Source organism: Saxophila tyrrhenica (assembly GCF_035928015.1).
Source record: "Saxophila tyrrhenica strain CCFEE 5935 chromosome Unknown scaffold_11, whole genome shotgun sequence".
Lineage (NCBI taxonomy): Eukaryota > Fungi > Ascomycota > Dothideomycetes > Mycosphaerellales > Extremaceae > Saxophila > Saxophila tyrrhenica.
Genome location: NW_027041743.1, coordinates 441,943 through 458,486, shown reverse-complemented (window position 1 = coordinate 458,486; position 16,544 = coordinate 441,943). Strand labels below are relative to the sequence as shown.

The following is a 16,544-nucleotide window of genomic DNA, read 5'->3' as shown; positions in this document are numbered from 1 at the left end:
TGCCGGTGATTGTCCGATACCACTGTAGTGGACGTATAAAAGCTGAGTCAACCGGACGGTATGTATCAATCTCACAACACAGGTTTGCATTCACGGTTTCCCTCGTCGAAAAGCAACAGCACATCATAATTCGGTCCTCTTGCCAATCCACATCGTACTGACCGGATATGTCGAGTCCAAGTCTCGAGACGACCAGGGTGGATACCCATGAGCACGACTTAGAGAAGAAAGAAGTTGTCAACGAGCCCGAGCGACCGCATTACGCTGCCTGGCAATGGGGGCTCACTATCACGGGCCTCTACCTAGGATCCCTACTCTATGGTGAGTATCGTTCCAGAGTCGCAATCTTCATGCCCTGTACTGTGCTAACCCGACCAATAGGCCTCGACACGACCATCGCCGCCGATGTACAAGTCGGCATCTACGAACGATTCGGCGACATCGAAAGCCTGGCATGGGTTGGCCTGGGCTTCCCAATGGCCTCAGTCTCCTGCATCCTCCTCCTCGGCAAGCTTTTTTCGCTCTTCAACACAAAACACCTGCTTAACGCTTCGGTGTTCGTTTTCGAGGTCGGGAGTGCGCTATGCGGGGCTGCGCCGAGTATGAACGCGTTGATAATTGGACGGGTGATTGCGGGTATTGGTGGCAGTGGGATGTACCTTGGGTATGTTCTCGGCTCGGTACAGAGGTGGCAGCAAGCGACTGACAGAACACAGCGCACTCAGCTTCTTCTCCGCTCTCGGCTCGCCCAAGAAGCTTGTCCTGTACAATGCTTTGATCGGAGTGTGCTGGGGCACGGGGGCCATCCTCGGACCGGTCGTTGGAGGAGCGTTCTCCGTCAGCAGCGCGACCTGGAGATGGGTCAGTTCATGAGTAACGATCACACGGTTGCAGTGTCGCTAACGTCTCGCAGGCCTTCTACATCAACCTCCCGCTCGCCGCACTATTTGCTCCTGTTTACATTTTTGTAACACCATCGTTCGACCCCCGGCCGGACATGACATTCCGGCAAAAGCTCAAGACGCTGGACTGGCTGGGATCCCTGCTCATCGCTACCATCCTCGTCGTTCTCATCACGACTATTGCATTCGTTGGTTCGACCTTCGCCTGGGGATCCGGAACCGCCATCGCTCTCTGGGTTGTGAGTGGAGTCGCGTTGGTGGCTTTTAGCCTGCAGCAGTACTTTGCTTTCCTCACTACGGAGGACAACCGAGTATTCCCGATCCACTTCCTCAAGAGCCGAGATCAGCTCTTACTATTCATCGCCACCGCAGGCTCAGCAACAGCCAACGCAGTCACGATCTACTATATCCCGCTCCTCTTCGTCTTCACTCGCGGAGACGACCCTCTCGATGCAGCAGTCCGACTCCTACCGTTCATCGTCGTCTTCATCTTCTTCGTCATGCTCGCTGGCGCAACGCTGCCACTGGTCGGCCGCTACTCCCTCTACTACATCCTCGGCGGCGCTCTCATCATCAGCGGCTCGGCGCTCATGTTCACCGTTCGTGACGACACCAGCATCGGCAAGGTGTACGGCTATGAGATTTTAATCGCTGCTGGGGCGGGCATGACGTTCCAGAATGGATACGGCGTGGCGTCTGTCAAGGTCAAAGAGGAGGATAAATCCAACGCCATCGGCTTCATCAACACCGCTCAAATCGGCACAACTGCGCTTGCGCTGGCGATAGCCAGTTGTCTGTACCAGAACCTCGGCGTCTCTGCTCTCAAGAGCGCACTCAGCGCGTATGACCTTCCAACTCCTTTGCTGCAGGCTGCCTTGGGCGGTGCTGGGTCGGACGTGTTGAGCTCGTTGCCTGCTAGAGTGCAGGAGATTGTCGTCAGCACGGTCGCTCACACCATCGCGCGGATCTTTGGGATGTCGATTGCTGCGGGAGCGTTGCTTTTCGTTGCGGCGTTGGTAATGAAGCATGAGAAGATCGATATGGCTGGTGCTGCTGTTGGTGGATGATTTGTTGGCAAACCGTGGTAGTGATTAGGTCGAAAATCGGGCTGCAACATCATGCATACTCCATCCACACAAATGCAGTGACGAGCACGCCGGTGATGTAGAGTGCCAGCCCGATGAGGGTCGTCGTCTGTTGGGCTGGAATAAAACGATGATAGATTCTTGCATGGTCCTTGAAAATGTGGTAGAAGATTGGGAGAGGTATGATATCGGATAACAGGATCGACAATGTTGGTGATGTCGATACGGCCTTCATGATCGAGGAACGTGGATCTGGCGCCAGAAGCTGTAGCGTAGTGGCAGACTCGCTTGTGGGTTTGCACTGTCTTGGTGTATGCGTACTTGCTTGGAGACGTGGGTCGAAGTCAAGGCCGGCGAGTATGTATTTGCGGCACAGCAGGAATGAGGAGATGAAGTTGGTACTGAACAAGTCTTGGCCAAGACAAGCTCGACTAATGCGAGCATCTTCAGTTGACATACATGTCTTACCGCCCAAAGTCTCCACAATAACCCGTCCAACATCAGGCTCATCGTAGACGACGTAGCCGCCATGCCAATAAACGCGCCAGACACCATCGCTGTTCAAAAAAATCATGACATCCCGCCTCATCCACCCAGCCAACCACTAACTCACCCCAGACCACCCCAAGCCCCACGTATCCGTCTGGCCAACTGGATATCCTTCTGCATAATCGTGACTCTCTTCGCATGTATCGCGCACAGATTCGTATCTTCGAACAGATGCACCAGAAACGCTTCTGACGCCTCCTGCAGCGCTTGAATGGCTTGCGACTGCCACCTCATCACTTCCGATGTCATGGGTGTCACGTTAAGACCGACCTCACGAACCTGCGCGCCATCTCCTGTTAGCATTCGAACATCCTGCGGCTGCCGAAGGGTTGCCATACCAGTCGCGCAAAAGGCAGCTTCGCCATCAACAACTCAGTCGACTTCTGATATCGTCGAATCTCCCGCAGCGCCACTGTTCCAGGCTTATAGCGTGGTTTCTTCCGTCCTGGGCTGAAGCCTACGCCGCTACTTCTAGGTGCTTTTCCGCCTTTGCCTCGACCGGGTGCTGACTTCCCACCTAAGCTGTGTCTCCCTCGTGATGTCTGCTTTGTTCGCGCCATGGTGGACGGCTGGACGGGTATGTCGCGTTGCTGTCGTCGCGTTCCGCCTTATAGCAAGAACATGTGTCTCGTCTAACTCGATTTGGAACGATTGTCGCGGTGGTTGTACGCGTGAGTGGTTTCGAGCGGTTGTTCGGTTGTTGTTGTGGTTCGGATGAGGCGCGTATGATCGCTCGTGATGATGACTGTATTGGTGAGGTCTAGTAGATCTGAGCGTGTCGATGTCGTGGTAGCAAGGTTCACAGGTCAATCAAACGCAGTGTGCAGCGCATTGTTTTGATTCTGGAAGCTGCAGAGGCCGCTGCCGAAGTACCCGAGAGCCCTAATCTATCTTTATCTAGCTAGCGGCAGCCGCATCCCGCTTCCGCCCACGTTGCCTTTCCTTTGATGTCAGCGACACTTCCGACACATGCCACTTGTTTGATTCGTCGCCAGAGGCTAGCACCCCGAACGACGGACGTACAAATACCTCCACAGTCGCCTCGTTTAAGCCAGCTCGCGACCCTCTCTCCACGACTCAGTACTGCGAAGCAAGGAGCGCCCGGACCTTGACCACTTTATCTCCGCTGAACAACCACACACTCAAAGATGGCGGCCATGCTCGGCGGAGGCGGAGGAGGGGATGGTGCGCTGGGAGGTCTGCCTATAGAACAGTGGTGGTTCGAGATGCCGCCTTGCACAAGATGGTGGACAACAGCGACGGTGGTGACTGGCGTGCTGGTGCAGTGCCAGATCCTCACGCCCTTCCAGCTGTTCTACAGCTTCCGAGCCGTGTTCAACAAGTCACAGGTACTATGGATGGTTGATGAGTATTGCAAGAGCCTGTGCTAATATGGTGCACCAGTACTGGCGACTGTTCTCGACATTTGTCTACTTCGGCCCACTATCACTCAACCTCCTCTTCCACATCTTCTTTATCCAACGATACGCACGCATGCTCGAAGAGTCCGCCGCTTCCGTCGCCCACTTTAGCTGGTTGATGTTCTACGCCAGCACGACGCTCCTCTGCATTGCGCCCCTCTTCAACCAGGCATTTCTGGGCACGACGTTGAGCTCGACCTTGGTCTACATCTGGAGCAGAAGGAACCCAGACGTGAGGCTGAGCTTTCTCGGGCTGTTGACTTTCAAGGCACCATGGCTGCCTTGGGTGCTGATAGCCTTCAATGTGGTGCTGCATGGCCACTGGCCGAAGGATGAGCTTTGCGGAATTGTTGTTGGGCATAGTAAGACTAAACGTATACTCGGCCAAAGTTATTGCTTGCTAATGTTTCCCACAGTCTGGTACTTCTTCAACGACATTTACCCGTCGACGCACAACGGATCTCGACCTATGGACCCTCCACAATGGTGGATTCGGCTGTTCGACCGGGACGCTCTTCCAGCGCCTGAGACGGACGTACAGGCTGCGGCGATCAACAGAGATGTTGCGCAGCCGGCTGTACCGGATGTAAGATGATGCATCTGATAGAAATTGTATGATTTATGAATAGAATCACTGCTGTTTCTCAGACTTTGCAAATGCCCGTTTTCGACACTTCATGGCCTGGAAATGAGGCAAGGTGGCTTGTTCAAACAATTCGCGGAGTTGTCTGGGTACTTCTTACGAGAGTGCATGAAGGCTGAGGTTGATGCGCATACCGCCCCCATCGGTTCTGCCTGGAATTCGACCAGTTCCGCACTCATGAATGACCTCCAGAACGAGAACTCGAGCTCAGCGCTGCACAAGGCGAGCCAACAGGCGAGCGACCGCCAGTGGTCAAGATTGTGAAGCCGGCTAGACTGTTCTTTGCATACCATCATCTCGGCTGTCCCCGGACTTTGACGCAGGGTCACGTTGGAGAAATTGATGAACTACCGAGATGCTGGCACGGATGGTTGCTTGATGGTTATTCCCAGCAGCTAGCCGCGCGCGCGCAAGCCTGCCGTGTCACCTGGCGCCAATCCACGTGGCCTGGAGGGTGTGGGAGCGGAGTTGTAATGCCGTGCTCATGCCAGCATCTTCTATTTGAGGTCCGCGAGGAGATCTCTCCGTGGTGCTTTGCAAAGCCATCCACTGGAGGCTCTGTGGAGTATAGAGTGGAAGACAATGCTTTTAGTGATCGTACGTGTCCGTCGTAAACCAAGGAGCATGTAGTAGTAGGCACATATGGTCTACGAAGCCATCTGATGATGTTCCTGATTCCCATCCAAGTGCCAGAGTCTCGAGAGTCCTCGAGAGTTGAAACTAAGGGCAAGCCCATGGGGAAGTGGAGCCCCCACGTGTCGTGTAACACGGCAAAGTCCGGGGAGCTGGACTTCCAGACTCGTCGTCCCACAGGTACTTTCTTCTCCAAGACAACGACAACTCCTCGCTTTGGACCACCACACGAGCGCCACCGGCTAATAGGCGCGTTCTGCGATCATGTACTCCGTACAGCTCTGAACAACGATGGGGATGGCCGGCAAGACCATCACTGGCGGGCGACGCATCGCCAATCGCTCCAGAACACCCATCCCACCAGGATCATGACTCGGAGCCGTCCCCAGCTCTGGTGGCAGTTCCAAGCTATCAAATGCGGAGGTTTGAGATTACAAGTCCAAGTATCTGCCGATCTGTGCCGTAGAAGAACCACTTCATCCCGTTCTTTACCCCTTCCCTTATCTCTTAAACCTTCAATTATATCAGTACTGTACTCAAGGCCGTCAAGCACGATGTTCGGAAAGAAACGAGACCCGGAGAACCAGGGCAACCATGCCGCCAAAGGCAATGGCTACAATTTCATGGTCGTTTTCTTCGCCGCTCTCGGCTCCTTCACGTACGGGTTCAGCAGCTCTATCATTGGAGCTGTGTTTGGACTGCCGTCTTTCTTTGCGTATTTCGATCTCTCCCTGGAGGGTGAGGGCGCGAAGCATGGGAATGACATTATCGGAGGTAGGCGTTCCACCAGGTGAGCGTTGAACGCCTTGCTGACGATTCTCCCAGCTGCCAACGGGCTATTCGCCGGCGGAGGCATGATTGGAGCCCTCATCATCTCGCCGTCGCTGAACAAATTCGGACGGAAACTCACCATCCAAGCTATCTGCGTCATTTGTGTAGTGGCGTCCGCCATTCAAGGTGGAAGCGTACATATTGGAATGGTGTGTAAACGATGATTCCTACAATACCAGTGTGGACATGGCTAATCATTGCCCTAGTTTCTCGCTGGTCGATTCCTGAGCGGTCTCGGTGTCGGCATGATGCAGGTGTCCGTACCGATTTACCAGTCCGAGCTGTCGCCGGCGAAGCAACGCGGTCGCATGGTCGGAGGACATGGAATTCTGATCGTCTGCGGCTACGTAAGTCTGTCTGTCTGCAGTCTCGTGGCCATCGCTGATATTCGCTCGCTAGGCTATGGCTGCATGGACAGGAGTCGGATGCTTCTTCGCAGCACCAGAAGTGTCATGGCGACTCTGTCTGAGCTTGCAGATTGTAGCCCCCCTTATACTTGCGATCGGTTCGCCGTGGCTCCCTGAGTCTCCGAGATGGTGAGCAATGGTTCCACGGTAGTGATTGCTTGGTGGCTGTTACTGACCTCTATCCTCCAGGCTCATCGCCCACAACAGAGAAAAGGAGGGCCTCGCCGTACTCCAGAGGCTCCACGTTCGACCGGGCGACACGAATGACATCGCAGCGAAAGAAGAATACTACCAGATCCGGAAACAGATCGAGCTCGAGGCCCAGACTGGTGTTACAACCATGTGGCAGATGTTCAAGCGGAGGTCTTATGTCAAGCGCATCCTCTGCGGCGTGCTGGTACAGTATGACCACCTTCAACTTTCTTGTTCATCAGGACTCAGCTAACGCTCAGCAGGTTCGCTGCCCAATCAACCGGAGTTCTGGTCGTGAACAACTACCAAGTCTTGCTCTACGGGAATCTCGGTCTTGATGGGTGGTTACCTTTGGTGCTGTGTAAGTACCCACATTCTACCATTTGAACGATGGAATGTTCAGCTGACTCCGCGTCCTCAAGATGGCATCTACACCTCCTGGGCGGCCTTCCTCAACTGGATCAACTCTCTCATCCTGGACCGTATCGGAAGACGCCCTGTCATCATCTTCGGACTGATGGGATGCGTCGCGATGATCACCATCTACACTGCCATGGTTGCCGAGTACGCAGGCACCGATAATCGCGCAGGAAATGCCATGGGTGTCCTCTTCCTATTCCTCTTCGTTACCTTCTACGGCGCCTCGCAGGACGCATCGAGCTACGTATACTGTGCCGAGATCTTCCCTACTGGTGTCAGGGCGCAGGGGTTGTCGATTGCCATCGCTACGCTTTTTGGCTCGTAAGTCCATACCTCTTGGTCCGGAAGGGTTCACGCAAGGAGCTGCGCTAACGACTATGCACTATAGAACCCTGCTGTACACCGAAGCTGCTCCTATCGCCTTCTTGAAGGTCGGATGGAAGTATTACGTACGTAGGCCGTCTTGCTTCTCGCTGATTCATTGGCTAACGCTCATCTAGCTGGTCTTTATCATTGTCCCCGCCCTCTGTGTGCCGCTGGAATACCTCTTCCTGCCGGAGACGAATGGTAAGCTGTTGAATAGCTCTTGCATCCATCGTACTGATATGCTAATCCTTCTCACCAGGCCTGACCTTGGAAGAAATTGCAGACAAGTTCGGCGACGAAGTAGCTGTTGATCTGTCCCATCTCAGCGAGGACAGGCGCAGGGCGCTCGACGAGAGCTTGATGGCTGTCGGCGCTGATATGATCGAGACTCCGCTGAGTGGTGTGGATGAGAAGCACACCACCACCATGAAGGAGAAGATCTGATGCCGCCGCGTACGGGGTCGGGTTGTGGAGGCTCCTTTGAGAGGGAGTCTTGGTTCAGTCGCAGAGGATTCATATCTCGCGTCGCTGCCCATCAGAAATAGAATCATCCTCTGGACAGCGATACTGAATCCAAGTCTTGGACGTGTCCCTGCTGGCTGTTGTTATCTTCTTATCATACCAAAGAAAGTCTTCTACCAGGGTTGAGACTCCATCCACTCTGAACGAAACAGCCCAAAAAAGACCGATAGGATTGCCGTATGTTCATCATTCCTCCCAAGACATCCATATACTGCAGCGGTGGTTTTGGTGTCGCGGCAATATGGCTCCTTTAACACCTAGCCTACGTTCCGTCTGAGAGTGCAAGGCAATTCTCGTTATTAGGCAAGAGCGAGTGCGAGGTTGCATTGCTAACGTTGCAGTACGCAATTGAATCAAAAATGCTTCGCATACTTTACCTTTCGTTAATAATGACTTGCACGTGAACGGGACAAATTCTCGGGGCCATCAACAGCCAAGCTCAGCCCGCCCCACTGTTCGCATGGCACACATCAGTGCCCAGCTTCCTCTCCCTCCATTGCTTCCCTGTGCTTGTTACTGTACTCCCCTCCGCGGCCATCACGCCCAGGTCTGATCGCTACTTGGCGATGTCCGCCAACCCTCAACACCGGAACAGCGGCTTTGCTCTTGCTTGTCATAGGACGGACCGAGTGCCCGCGCGATGAACAAGACGCTGTAGCGCGATGGGATGCTGGGATGCTCTGGGCGTTGCCCACACCCATCGCGTCCGCCGACGTGGGCGGCGCTGATGACGGTCCCAAGGTCCCAAGGCTCTTATAACTGCGGGCCATGGCACCCTGGAAGTCTCGAACGCGGCCCTCTGTCATCTCCACTTGTTCACGTCTAACTTACTGATTTTGCTGTATCGACCGACTCGTACATCGACGCCGCATGGTACACGTTGCCCAACATGTCTGGTATCTTCCGCACGATCAGAGCAAAGCTCTCCACCCCCGCGAAGAAGAACGAAGATGGACGCGATCAATGGCCCTCCAGGACTGCTTTCTTGTTGGCCTCTGTGGGAGGAGCCATTGGCCAAGGCAACATCATCCGTTTCCCTTCGCAGGTCTTTAACAACATCGGCCTGCAATGGTTCCTTCCATACCTGATTGCCATCTTCCTTCTCGCAATTCCGGCTCTCATACTGGAAGTCTCGATTGGCCAGGCCTACCGAGGCGGTGCGGTCGCCGCGTACAACAACACGCACCACCGCATGAGAGGCACGGGACTGGCTGCTATGTTCGTGAGCTCCGTGGTCGTCGTATACTTCGCAATCATCTTGGTCTGGATCATGACCTACTTCCGGCATTCGTTCACCAGCCCTCTCCCATGGACGGACAACATCAACGACTTCTACAACAACCAAGTCCTCCGTCAGGCTGATCCGATCCCGGGGACGTTCTCCAACGGAGACCCGAGCGGTTCAGTCACGTCATTCACATCGTACCCTGACTTGGGCATGGTCGCGGAGACGGTTGGCTGGTCTGCCTTCACCTGGTTCTGCGTCTGGCTTTGCATGTTCAACGGAGTCGGCCAAAGCGGTCGCGCAGCGTATGTGACCATGGGCCTACCCATCGTCATGACGATCATCTTGCTAGGTCGCTGCTGTTCCCTCGAAAACGCCGGAAGAGGAATCAAAATGTACTTCGCTGAGTGGCACAGCGAAAAGCTCGCCGACGGTCAGATTTGGCAGACGGCCTGCGGCCAAGTCTTCTTTTCGACGGGAGCTGGATTTGGATACTACATCGCATACGCCTCTTACAATACGAAGTGGGCAAATGCAGTTCAAGATGCGGTCATTCTGGTATGCAGCAATTGTACTTTCGAGACGATTGCGGCCTTCGCCGTCTTTGGCGTTGTTGGATATTTGGACATTAACCCCGCGAATACGCCACGGCTTGGTGCCTTCGAGATTGGTTTCCTCACCTATCCGGCAGCTATTGTGGCGATGCCAGGCGCGAATTTCTGGGCGGTGTGAGTCGAACCCCTTCTCCCAAGCAGCAAGTGTTCTCAAGGTCATATCGTGATACACCACGTGCTGTCCCTCTAAGAACTGTTTGGAGACGTCGACTGACCATTACTTTCTTCTCTTACAGGTTCTTCTTCCTGACCCTGATGCTGCTCGGTATCAGCTCGACTTTCCCTATGCTGGACGTCATCGTAACAGGAATAATGGACAAGACGGGAACTCGGATTCCCAGGCCAGTGGTGGCCACGACCGCGGTCGTCGTAGCCTTCTTGATCTCCCTCATGTACTGCACGAGATTCGGATACTATCTCCTGGACGGCGTCGACCGGTGGATCAACAATCTTGCCTTGGTGTTCGTCGTCTGGTCCGAGCTGTCATTGTCCACCACTATCTACCGTTGGCGCGATGTCTACGGCCAAGTAGGCGTCCCTGCGTATGCTCTCTGGAACGCCGGATACTTCCTGGGCCAGATACTTGGTGTTACCGTTGGCCATGTCGTCAGCCCTGCAGCGGGCGCAGGGGCCGGGTTCGGAGCCTTCTTCGCTTTTACAATTCCTGCCATGCTCATTGGGCGGACCCCGGACGCTGAAGCCCCAGGGTTCTTTGACAGGAGCGGGCTCACAAGGAAGCTGTACTTTTTGGCATTCTACTCCGTAAGCGCAACTACTTTCAAACCTTGTAGCCACTATTAACACCTTCTCAGGGCAACCAACTCCGCCGAGATCTCAACGTAATTGTCGGCACCGGCAATAACTGGAACATCCCTGTTTTCTGGGCTCCCATGATCCGCTACATCTCGTCTCCCATTCTATTTATCGTCTACAGCTTCGCTTACCCCGAGTTCTGGACGCTCCGCAACGATCCGGTCTATGTGTTCGGATTCATTCTTGCCCACTTCTGCCTTGTTGCTGTGGTGCTCAGCTTGATGACACCGAGGTTCTTCGACGTCTTCGTGCCGAACCACCGTTTGGATGAAGGTATCAAAACTTACGCACCAAACGTCACGGAGGGGATTATGGAGGCAGAGCATGCTGATAGGGCGGAAAGTGGAGAGGTCGAGGTGAGCTCGCAGGAGGAGGGGGAGAAGAAAGGGGTTCGGGCTTGAGTGTCTACTTGTAGAGTGGTTTTCCTACGAAGCTATAACTGCAGACCGACATTTACGAAGTGGCCGATGGCTAGTCATCTGTCTTCACGAAGAAGCCGTCCCAGTTGTGTTCTCCAACAAAAGACTCAAACGTGCTGGTCTTGCCGGAGAGACCTATCTGCTCACGAAACGTTAGCAGACTGGAGACGTCTTGCGCGCTAATGCGGCAGTGCACTTACGTCCTCACGACCAACTGCCTTCACACCCCCCGACCATCCATAGGTGTTGTAAAATTCGTACATCCGCTCGAAGACTGCACCGATCGGCGAACCCTTCGCCATCTCTTCAACCGCACTCTGTTGGTACAGAATGTTACGTCCAGTCAGCTGTCCAAGAGCAGCGCAGGCATCTTCTAATGTCATGGACGCTGGGGATGCAATGACGGGCGTCCCGTCGACGCCCTGCGGTTGGCGTTGCAGGACTGCTGTCACGAACAGCCCAACGTCCTTGCCACAGGCCAGGAACTCCATTGGGGTTGAAGGATGGGCTCGCGTGCTCATCACGAACTTTCCTTCGCCGTTCTGTCCAATAGTGTCAGTTTGTATTTGAATGGCTCGACCGGTCGTAGTACATACGTCCTTCGGCACAAGGTACGAATTCAAATCCCACCGCTGAAAGTTCTCCATGTAACACCCGCACCAAAGCACCGTCGTGACATCTCGCAGCTGCTTCGACTCAGCAAATTCCTCTCCGAAGTCATTATCACATACGCGTTTCCCTGTCGGGCATTGCAAGCCTTTCTCTCCTATGTAACGAACAATCTTCACTTTTCCCTCGAAGTGGTAAAGATTGGAAAACGTATGGTTGGAGATGGCGTCCGGGCTCGGCAGGGAGGAGAAGACGAAATGCTCCAGGGTGTCGAGAGTCTGGCAGGCGGCGTCGACGATGTTCTTGCCGCAGCGGACTTCGTCTGCTTCTGCTTGTTGCCATTTGTCCGAGCGGCCGGATTGGAGGTAGTTGATGAAGGGCTCCCAGTAGTCCGTGGCGGCGAAGATAAAGGAGGCTCCCTGGGTGATGTGTTCAGCGACCTGCAGGACGTCATGACGGGAAACAGATGGACTGACTTTCAGTGCCATGGTCAGAGACGCACAGTCTTCCATGTCCGCTTGAACCATCTCGATCCCCCTCTCCCGAAGAGCCAACGAAGTCGTTGAGGAAGTGTTACGTGTCACGCCGCGTATCTGGGCTTTGGGGGATTGTTGTAGAACATGGTCGATAACGGAGCCTCCCTAGTCGAGGGAAGGTCAGCATGTTTCTCTGATGGTGGAGACGGTGGCACAGATGTTACCTGGGTCCCTGTAGCGCCTAAGACTACCAGTAGTCCTTCCATCTTGTCTCTTGTTGGGTGCTTGTGGTTGCTGGGCTGATGGTATTGCCCTCCATGGTGGTGGTGGTGTGCCTGCTTATACCCATGTTTACGAGCACATGTAGCATCCGAGCACTTCAGACTGGGCTATCTCCTGACGTGCACGAAGACGGTTGAGTGTTGTTGACGATGCCCCTGGTGCGGAGTTCCGCACCCATTTCGCGGCTGTCCTTCGTCAGGCGCCACCGCATTCATCAGCACTTCTCCCGCTCAATCACAATGTCCGCAAGTCCGCACTTCTCTCTCGTCATGACTTCCGCCTCAATCGTCTCTCGAAGACGAAGCACAAGATCATGGCGGTCTTACGAGCTCCTCCGCCGAGGAGAAAGGCGTGCGAGCGATGTATGAAGGGCAAGCGACGGTGCGATTTGCAGCGACCCTCCTGCGGACGCTGCAGGGACGGCAGTTGGTCTTGTACATACGTATGTGCTCCGCAGCGCGATTCCGCACCATCTACTGACCCGCTGTGTACCACATAGAGTCCACCTGATGCCGGAAAACTAGACTCGCCTAATACGACGAAGTCCGCACCCGCACCGCTGGTGGACAAGGCCGAAGTCAAGTTCGAGCCGGTCACCTACCCACCGCAGGACTTCGCGCAGGAAGTGAGGCTCCCGCCGCAGAGGCTCACATACTGTGCCACCAAGCTACAGGAGAGCACCGTCGAGATGGCAAAAGGCGTCGAAACGTTCTTCATCAAGCCAATGTCTAGTCGGACGCAGCTGCCGCGACCGTTGCAAGACGCCTTCGTCGCATGTTCGTTACATCTGTCTACCACCGACTCCAATTCGCACTTCGTCCGGCACGTTCTCCTCGAGACGTATTCGGCGTACCTGTCAGCTGAAGAAGACCTCGACTTCGAGGCCGAGCTTGCCAAAGTTCAGGCAGCTGTACTGCTTCACATCCCGCTGCTGTTTGACGGAGATATTAGGTACCGGTCCTTAGCAGAGTCGTACATTGACACACTGAGGGAGAAGGTGCTGCATCTCCAGCGCCGCGACGCTGCTGAAATGCCCGAACACATCAGATCCTCACGGTACGCAAGGTGGCTGTTCATGGAAAGCGTGCGCCGCACTATCATCACTTCCACGTTTGTCGAGTGCATCTACGTGAACCTCAGGGATGGAGTGTCGAACACGGTTCCTTTCTTGGCCATGCTACCACTGACCGTCGCCGGGCGACTTTGGAGAGCGAACTCGGAGGAAGAATGGGAACGACTGTCGAAGGTCGTCCCACTCACCATCCTCCCTTACGGAGAGGCGCTTGGATGGTGGAGGGACGAGGCACTTCAGCATAGCCTCGACACGTTGCAGCATCTGCTATACGTGGCGTGTAAAGGGTTTACTGACGCGCACGCTTAGGTATGCAGAATGATGCACACACTCTTGCCATCATTTCCACACTCTGCAGGAATTCAGTATCGAAAATTCTCAATCGCAGAAAGGCGCAATACGGGGTTTCGACGTTGGGCAGTCCGCTGCAACTGCCAAGCTGCAAACGAGAACGAGCTGTGTGTGGCTTGCATGGGATGAGTACTCTTCTTCTCGCCTTCGCTAGCTCGCCTTGTTGTTTTCTTTCATTACTGCTTCCACGTCCTAATATCCTGACGGCCGGGTCTGCGAAGTCCAAGCCAGGGCGTCTAGGACTCAAGTTGCCGGCTGAACGAGAACGAAGCAAGAGCAGGCTCTCAACAGAACTAAGGCACTACTTCGCCTCAATCTGTGCCTCATCTGGCCTCGTTTCAGTCTTGAAATGTCGTATGGCGATTGAATTCAGGAACTTCAGGGTGATGGACCGACGTACAAATACTCCGTTATGGCTCTCGATTACTCTGACAGACACCTCCAAGCTCCTGAAGACGTCCCGATTCCATCATGAAAAGCACAATACTCACGGCTACCTTGCTGCTCACGGGCGGCTCTGTAGCTAGTCCTCACTCGACGCATCGATATGGTACCTGCCAACAATTCGACGTGCCCATCACCGCGTCTGCCGAAGGCGCCGTCTACAACCTGACGCACATCGACGACAACATCTCAGCAAGATCCTGGGCAATCAAGGAAGACACCTGGTCGACTCTCAAGGGCGCAGATCGCATCATCAAGAACATCACCATCAGCGGCACCTACAAAATCCACGTGCAACTCTGTCAGCCGCATTCTTCCAAACAACCTGATGTGATCCAAATCGCCACTCACGGAGGCCACTATGACTCAAGATACTGGGACGCCAAACTTCAGCCCGAAGAGCATTCCTGGGTTGAGGACGCGCTCAAAGCCGGCTATCCCATACTGACTTACGATCGTCTCGGAGCCGGCAAGTCAGACCTCCCAGATGCATATCATGGCGTGCAGGCTGGACTCGAGCTTGAGATACTCCGCGAACTCACCATCAAGACCCGCGATGGCACGCTCCACGACGGCATGAAGCAGTCCAGCAAAGATCCAATGCGGATCATTCATGTCGGCCATAGCTTTGGCTCGTTCTTGACATCTGCCTTCATCGCCACCTATCCCGAGCTGAGCGACGCAGCGGTGATCACTGGTTACGCAGCCACCCCGTACCTTGCAATGGCCGGCTACTCGCCTTGGGCCGCACAGTTCCCACCAACGGCGGACAAACCATTCGACCGTACACCTGGCTACATTGTCAATCAAAAGAGCGGGATCCAGAACATTTTCTTCGCCGGCGACCCAGACACCGCTTTCACGAAAGAGCTGCTCGATTACGGCGATGCCATCAAACAGCCGGTCCCTATCGGTGAGCTCGCTTCGGGGTACAAATTGGTCGGTCTGCCTGGGCTCAACTACACGGGTCCAATACACTTTATGCTGGCCGAGTTCGACACGTTCATCTGTGGTGGTGACTGCAAAGGAGTTACGAATGAGACGGCGCAGCGGCTATCGTATCCCAAGGCTTTCGCGCTTCAAGTTGATATCCAACCCAATACTGGTCATGCTTTCCCGTTGCACAATAATGCTTCGGCTGGGTTTCAGGTCAGCTTTGATTTTCTGAAAAGCAATGGGTTCTAGAGGGGGTGTACTCGAGTGCCTGGACTGCCAGCAGAGCATGTGATCGATTGAGGAGAAGCTCTGGTGGTTGCGATGCTGAGCTATTGGTATCACATGCATACATGGACGCCGAAGGTGTAAGAGGTAATTGGTGGCAATCACCTGTCATGTAGACAAAATTGACTTGAAACAATTCTGTTCCTGTACATATCCAAACTCTTCTCTCCTGCTTCCACAGTTGAAAGAGATGGTATCTTCTCGACACCCCTGATCATAATGATGTCCTGACAGACATGCTCATCGTAGAACCGTTGCACGCTCGGACCTCCGGGTCTCGACTTCCATCCATCTTCGAAGTTCGAGGTTGTTGGATATGCAAACATCTACAGGCGCTCCATCGGACCTTCAACCATCTCACCTGTTCGACAGAGCGGCATAGAACTTCGTGTGTTCTCAACAGCAACAGCAACACCAACCCCCTCCAGCATGTCACATCCACAATCTCCCCAACGACAGCCGACAGACAACGAGACCATCCGCTATGCCAAAGCACTCCACAACACGGCTCTCGTCGCCCTTGTAGCGTGCCCAATCCTAGCATTACTCCCTCCACGCAAACTCGATGCATACACTTTCGGCCTAGGAGGAACGACAATCTTCTCCGCGAACTGGCTGGTGCGAGAGCGAACGGGCCGAAGTATCTGGCAGCACGTTGGCATTGGTGCGGACCATCGCGCGTACAACCAGTCGATGGAGGGTAACAGCTCTATCTCACCCACGGAACAAGCAAACCTGTATCGTGAGCTCCACCATGCGACACAGGAGATGGAGCGCACGGGGAGGCAGGAGAAGGCATCCGTGACGGAGCAGGTACAGAACCAGCGTGAGGCTTGGAAGGCGCAGCAGCAGAAAGAGGTTCAAGAGGAGATGGAGGAAGGGAAAAGTTTCGCAGACATGATTACGGATCAGATTTGGGAGGTTTGGAATTGGGGGAAGAAGAAAGATGAGGATGAATGAAGATGACTCGATTTGATGCCTCGACAATTCCGTATGAAGGCCACATACAGACCCGACTTCAATCAGGATCCGGCGCCTTCCTATGCC

The 16,544-nt window shown here is 54.4% G+C and overlaps 8 protein-coding genes across 8 annotated transcripts; 6 read left to right on the top strand and 2 right to left on the bottom strand.

Moving 5' to 3' along the window:
• Nucleotides 1-167: 167 nt before the first annotated feature.
• On the top strand, nucleotides 168-1,969 carry LTR77_007230 (uncharacterized protein; the record flags this gene model as incomplete). The annotated part of the gene is made up of 4 exons (XM_064804467.1): nucleotides 168-321; nucleotides 382-664; nucleotides 717-861; nucleotides 914-1,969. The coding sequence occupies 4 exons, from the start codon at nucleotides 168-170 to the stop codon at nucleotides 1,967-1,969; spliced, it is 1,638 nt and encodes a 545-aa protein (XP_064657237.1).
• A 49-nt stretch (nucleotides 1,970-2,018) lies between these two features.
• Nucleotides 2,019-3,096, bottom strand: CSE4 (centromeric DNA-binding histone H3-like protein cse4; the record flags this gene model as incomplete). Its single annotated transcript, XM_064804466.1, has 3 exons — nucleotides 2,019-2,544; nucleotides 2,601-2,815; nucleotides 2,875-3,096. 3 exons carry the CDS (start codon nucleotides 3,094-3,096, stop codon nucleotides 2,019-2,021), a joined length of 963 nt encoding a protein of 320 aa, XP_064657236.1.
• A 588-nt stretch (nucleotides 3,097-3,684) lies between these two features.
• On the top strand, nucleotides 3,685-4,552 carry LTR77_007228 (uncharacterized protein; the record flags this gene model as incomplete). The annotated part of the gene is made up of 3 exons (XM_064804465.1): nucleotides 3,685-3,885; nucleotides 3,941-4,319; nucleotides 4,374-4,552. 3 exons carry the CDS (start codon nucleotides 3,685-3,687, stop codon nucleotides 4,550-4,552), a joined length of 759 nt encoding a protein of 252 aa, XP_064657235.1.
• A 1,235-nt stretch (nucleotides 4,553-5,787) lies between these two features.
• Nucleotides 5,788-7,893, top strand: LTR77_007227 (uncharacterized protein; the record flags this gene model as incomplete). Its single annotated transcript, XM_064804464.1, has 10 exons — nucleotides 5,788-6,007; nucleotides 6,059-6,213; nucleotides 6,271-6,411; nucleotides 6,464-6,600; nucleotides 6,661-6,873; nucleotides 6,927-7,024; nucleotides 7,086-7,404; nucleotides 7,472-7,532; nucleotides 7,584-7,650; nucleotides 7,709-7,893. 10 exons carry the CDS (start codon nucleotides 5,788-5,790, stop codon nucleotides 7,891-7,893), a joined length of 1,596 nt encoding a protein of 531 aa, XP_064657234.1.
• Nucleotides 7,894-8,860: 967 nt separating this feature from the next.
• LTR77_007226 (uncharacterized protein) lies at nucleotides 8,861-11,024 on the top strand (the record flags this gene model as incomplete). Its single annotated transcript, XM_064804463.1, has 3 exons — nucleotides 8,861-9,924; nucleotides 10,047-10,572; nucleotides 10,623-11,024. The coding sequence occupies 3 exons, from the start codon at nucleotides 8,861-8,863 to the stop codon at nucleotides 11,022-11,024; spliced, it is 1,992 nt and encodes a 663-aa protein (XP_064657233.1).
• Nucleotides 11,025-11,094: 70 nt separating this feature from the next.
• LTR77_007225 (uncharacterized protein) lies at nucleotides 11,095-12,393 on the bottom strand (the record flags this gene model as incomplete). The annotated part of the gene is made up of 4 exons (XM_064804462.1): nucleotides 11,095-11,181; nucleotides 11,243-11,584; nucleotides 11,639-12,292; nucleotides 12,352-12,393. 4 exons carry the CDS (start codon nucleotides 12,391-12,393, stop codon nucleotides 11,095-11,097), a joined length of 1,125 nt encoding a protein of 374 aa, XP_064657232.1.
• Nucleotides 12,394-12,722: 329 nt separating this feature from the next.
• Nucleotides 12,723-13,790, top strand: LTR77_007224 (uncharacterized protein; the record flags this gene model as incomplete). The annotated part of the gene is made up of 2 exons (XM_064804461.1): nucleotides 12,723-12,851; nucleotides 12,909-13,790. The coding sequence occupies 2 exons, from the start codon at nucleotides 12,723-12,725 to the stop codon at nucleotides 13,788-13,790; spliced, it is 1,011 nt and encodes a 336-aa protein (XP_064657231.1).
• A 513-nt stretch (nucleotides 13,791-14,303) lies between these two features.
• On the top strand, nucleotides 14,304-16,457 carry LTR77_007223 (uncharacterized protein; the record flags this gene model as incomplete). Its single annotated transcript, XM_064804460.1, has 2 exons — nucleotides 14,304-15,425; nucleotides 15,747-16,457. 2 exons carry the CDS (start codon nucleotides 14,304-14,306, stop codon nucleotides 16,455-16,457), a joined length of 1,833 nt encoding a protein of 610 aa, XP_064657230.1.
• Nucleotides 16,458-16,544: the final 87 nt, after the last annotated feature.